General features: G+C 29.3%; 1 protein-coding gene across 1 annotated transcript in view; it reads right to left on the minus strand.

The window, feature by feature from the left end:
* Positions 1-2,600, minus strand: part of LOC107648552 (wall-associated receptor kinase 2-like) — a 3,036-nt gene extending 436 nt beyond the window's left edge. Inside the window, exon 1 of the mRNA XM_021105717.1 lies at positions 1,663-2,600. Coding sequence (XP_020961376.1) covers positions 1,663-2,539 — 877 coding nt within the window. The 5' untranslated portion in view covers positions 2,540-2,600. The remainder of the gene's footprint in view (positions 1-1,662) is intronic.

The raw sequence follows: 5,152 nt of genomic DNA on the forward strand, positions 1-5,152 counted from the left end.
ATTGTCGGATATTGCCATGATGACTAAGCAAAAATTAAATAAATCCTACTTGCATAAGTGCAAACAAAACGCCAAGCTCAGGATATATTTGACAAGCTTTTATGTAGAGGTGGCAACATGTACTCTATCTGCGGTATGCAATTCGACCTCATCCGATTGGATAGGGTTGTCAATCCGATTCGCAGTGGGTAAGGTAGAATGCGGGTAGGGTTCTCGTGCAGGTCGGATAGGGTGCAGGTTGTGCCTCAATCCTACCCGACCAATTCGTACCCTATATATGTATATGTTATATACTTATATAGAAATATGTTTTAAGTGGATATTGAACCAAAGACCTCTCACTAAATGCAAAAGATTCTTAGTCATTAAAAGAAGATCATTAATTGATAATTTAATATTTTTTTTTACATAAAAGTCAGTTCTATTTTAAATTATCATCAAGTTATATAATAATGTTGCATCTTTTTTTGTAACCCACTGATGTGATCGAATACCTGCAGGTTAAGAGCGGGTAGGGTTAGGGTTGAGATATTCTCAACTTGCGGATAAAGTAAGATTGAGTTTATATAAAAATCTCAATCCACAAGTAGAGTTAGAGTTAGCTCCAAACCCTACCCTACCCTATTCATTGCCACTCTTACTTTCATGTATTTTTTTTTTTTAATTTGTAATTGAAGCAAATATATATAAAGTAGTAGCAGGAATTTATAATCTATAATATATATCTTGCAATGAGATGAGCAGAACAGGACACGAACTCATCATCAGAAATATTAAAATATATTGTGTAATTTAGAAAATATTCGCTACTTTCTTTAAAATATAATAGTTATCCTCTAATTTTTTAAAATTTATATATTTTTCTATAGCTTATTAAGAATCTTTCTCCTAGCCTCCAATTTCTTTAAATTTCTCTTTAATCTAAATTTGTGAATATCAACCGTAAAATGTGAAAATATTATTGGATAAAATGAAAACACAATTAACTATTAAGAACAATATTTTGTATATTCATCTTATATTATACACCAAGTCAACATATACTTTTCCATAGTTCAAACTAGCAGAAGGATATATGTTGATTTGGTAATTAAAATTAAGATAATTACTCACTTTAAGAAAAATAAACAATTAAATTTTTTTAGAACTTAGCATTATTTTTGGGTTTTAAAATGCGATAGAAGAAAGTCACAATTAAAAAATAATAGAAAATGATGAAAATTCACGTGTAATTTATTTTCATCTAAAGTTAATAACTGAGAATCATTAGATGATAATTTAATTAAATACGTCAAATTATTTGACAATTTTTAATTATTAATTTAAGAGAAAAATCCAAAATAGCTCTGACAATTATCTCGAAAAACAACGAGGCCCTTGACGAAAAAAAAAATCCAACCCGACCACTGACAATTACCTCAAAACGACAACGAGGCCCTTGTGCCAAAAAAAGTCAATGTTATTTTTTTTTTGCACAAGAGTTAATTAGTCCAAAAAAAAGATCAGAGACCAGATTTAATATTTTTTTCTTAAGGACCTCATTGTCCTTTCGAAATAATTGTCAGGAGACGGATGAAATTCACTCTCAATTTAATACGAAAACAACTGCATAAAAAATATATAGTAAAGGAAAACAATATAAAATGAAGTAAATATTATTACCTATGCAACCAATGGGATGATATGGATTTCCTTGATAACCTTCCTTGCATTTGCATAGATAACCATTTCCAGCCTCTGATTCCTCACAATTGGAATTACCCTTACAAACATTGGTACCACTTTTCAAAGACTCTTCACATCTCTCATTTCCAACACTCCAATCAAAAACCACAGGCATCCTCTCATAAGGTAAATTTTCCAAATGGTCCTTAGAAAATGTATAATTTCCATGTTTGGCAACAAAAGCATAGCTACAATTATTGAACCCTAAGGATCTATTGAAATTCTCAAAGCTAAATGCTTGAACCGTGTTGTTCCTCATTCCGGCCGGAATATCCACTTGACAACACCCAATCCCGGAGCATTTTCCGTCGACGATAATCGTCGATTCTCGATAGCATCTCGTTAAACAACCGGTTGAATATGTTGCACCATCGAAGAAACTATTTAGGTAGCCATAAGTGTCACAACCAACACTTATGAACTTGTTGTCCATGCTAGAAATTGTGTAATAAGTGGTTCTTAGCCATGATTCGATCCCAATGGTTATGGTGGGACCAGAATCTTTGTCATAACAACTTTTGGAGATCAAAATCATCATGTCAACTTGACCTTTGGTGATGTTTATGCCTATGATTGGAATTGAACCTCTATCTCTATGTAAGGTTGAGTTTGTGCAAACTAGGTTAAATCGCTCCGATAAATAACAATTCTTACCGGTTTTTGATGATTTTCCAACCCCAAATGGATATGGAATTTGAATTTCTCCACAAGAACTTTGACAGCCTTCTAGGACTTGGGTTTGATTGTCATCCATGGCGGCCGTAACTGCCAGGATGACTAATACTACCATTAACACCATCGCCACCGGCTCCATTACCGTCGCAAGATTACTTTGTATTTTATTTTCAGGTGAAATTTTTATAAATTGGATATAGTGTTTATAATTTGAACCTAAGAGTGATGCTAGGGATAACTCTTATATAGGGCTTTGAATGTTATATGCATGTTGACAAGTTGTTGCCAGAAAGAAACTTTTACATATTTTTAGAGTTTAATACATTTTTAATGCATGTCTTGTAAGCACTTAATTAATATTTTATGAAATAAAATATTCTTAAAACACTTGTAAAATATGTTCTACGACTATGAGCATACAAAAGTTTCTTGAAAATATCGAACACTGACCAGAGAGAGTCAATCAAATATGAAACGATTTATAAAATGTCTTTCATCTTTTATGTATATATATTTCAATGAAGATCAAAAGTTGTGACATCAATATAATGTTAACCAGGACGGCTTATTAACTTTAATTATGATTATATCAATGCTGGAATAATTAAGTAAAGGTGCTGGATTCTTAATTGGCACCTTACACCATCTCCATTAGGAACTCATCCCAATTCCTATTTATGGCACATCTGTCATAAAAAGTAACTTTACATTAACTTTTGCGTCATAAACAGTAGTAAATAGGAACTCAAAGCATCTCTCTCTTCTCCATTAAGAGGAACTAACTTTAGTCCCTATTGTGGTCCCACTTAATTAATTGATTAAAATACTTAAAATTAATGTAATTAATTTTTTTGAATAATGTAATTTAAATTTATAAATTTAAAAATAATTCACTATTAAAAGATACTAATATTAAATAAATTCATATATAACAATAATACACAATATATAATTCGGGATTACACTAATTTGTAAAATTACTTAATACAAAGAAAAACATAATTACTCCATTGGGCCTTGTGCAAGGACCTATTTCATTTTGCTCCAACGGGAGAAACTCATTTTATGTCAGAAAAAGCTGTATAGGCACTCTCTATTGGAGTTGCTCTTAGACCATCTCCAGTAGGGAACTTATCTCAGTCCCTATTTATGACCCACCTGTCATAAAAAGTAACTCCACATCAGCTTTTACGTCATAAACGGCAAATAGGAACTCAAAGCATCTCTCTCTTCTCCATTAGGAGGAACTAACTTTAGTCCCTGTTGTGGTCCCACTTAATTAATTTTATTATTTAATATAATGATTTAATTATTTCAGATTTTATATTATTATTTTTTTAAAATAACTTGCCAAATGGCAAGTTATTATTGGTTAACTTGAGTCCCTGTTTAGAGGGACTCCCTCACATTGAGACCCGTGCGGGAATTAATTCCTTCTCTCCTCCAATAGTTAGAGTTATTATGTGTCAGAAAAAAGTAAAAGAGGAACTCACCATTGTAGGTGCTCTTAGACTATCTCCAGTAGGGAACTCATCTCAGTCCTTATTTATGGCCCACCTGTCATAAAAAGTAACTCCACATCAGCTTTTGCGTCGTAAACCGTAAATAGGAACTCAAAGTATCTCTCTCTTCTCCATTAGGAGGAACTAACTTTAGTCCTTGTTGTGGTCCCACTTAATTAATTAATTAAAATACTTAAAATTAATATAATTAAATTTTTTCAATAATATTATTTAAATTTATAAATTTAAAAATAATTCATTATTAAAAGATATTAATATTAAATAAATTCATATATAATAATAATACACAATATATAATTCGAGATTATACTAATTTATAGTTTTGTGTTTACAACTGCTAATTTTAATAATATCATTAGCATTTTAAATTTTAAAAATAAAAATAACCAACTCAACTAAAAATTATTTTATAAGGTATAAAAATTAAATTTATTTTTTAATGTAAGTAAATTTAATTAATTATAATATAAATAATTAATATAAATTATTAATTAAATAAAAATTTAATTATTTAATCTAATTAATTATTTAATTAATTATTATTTAAATAATTAATATAAATTATTAATTAAATAAAAATATAATTATTTAATATAATTTTTATTATAATTATTACTAATTTAATTATTATTTAATTATTTAATTATTTCAGATTTTATATTATTATTTTTTTTATAATAACTTGCCAAATGGCAAGTTATTATTGGTTAATTTGAGTCCCTGTTTAGAGGGACTCCCTTACTTTGATCCTTGTGCAGGAACTCACTCCTTCTCTCCTCCAATGGTTAGAATTCCTATATGTCAGAAAAAAGTCAAAGAGGAACTCACCATTGGAGGTGCTCTTAGAATCTCTGCCCTACAAAAGTGTGCCAAGTCAAGTCATTAACAACCTGTTGTGAAAGCTTTTATTTCCACAAGTTAATAAATATTAATTAATATTATGAAAGACCTAAATTGTTAGAGAGGTCATGAATGTTATAAGCAATTAAAAATTTGAAAAAAAACATATAATATATTGTTCTTCAATTATTTTACACTATTAAATACAAATATTTTGTTGAATTGTCATGTCTACATGTCGGATATATTTAGAATGCGACACTTATCTGACACTTGTTTGACACGCGTATTTTTTGTATCCAATGGTATCTTAATAAAATATAAAAATACTTTTTCAAATACGTTTGAACACACATAAATATCATCATGTATCAATATATTTATTCTTA

This window comes from Arachis ipaensis, chromosome B06, assembly GCF_000816755.2.
Source record: "Arachis ipaensis cultivar K30076 chromosome B06, Araip1.1, whole genome shotgun sequence".
NCBI lineage: Eukaryota > Viridiplantae > Streptophyta > Magnoliopsida > Fabales > Fabaceae > Arachis > Arachis ipaensis.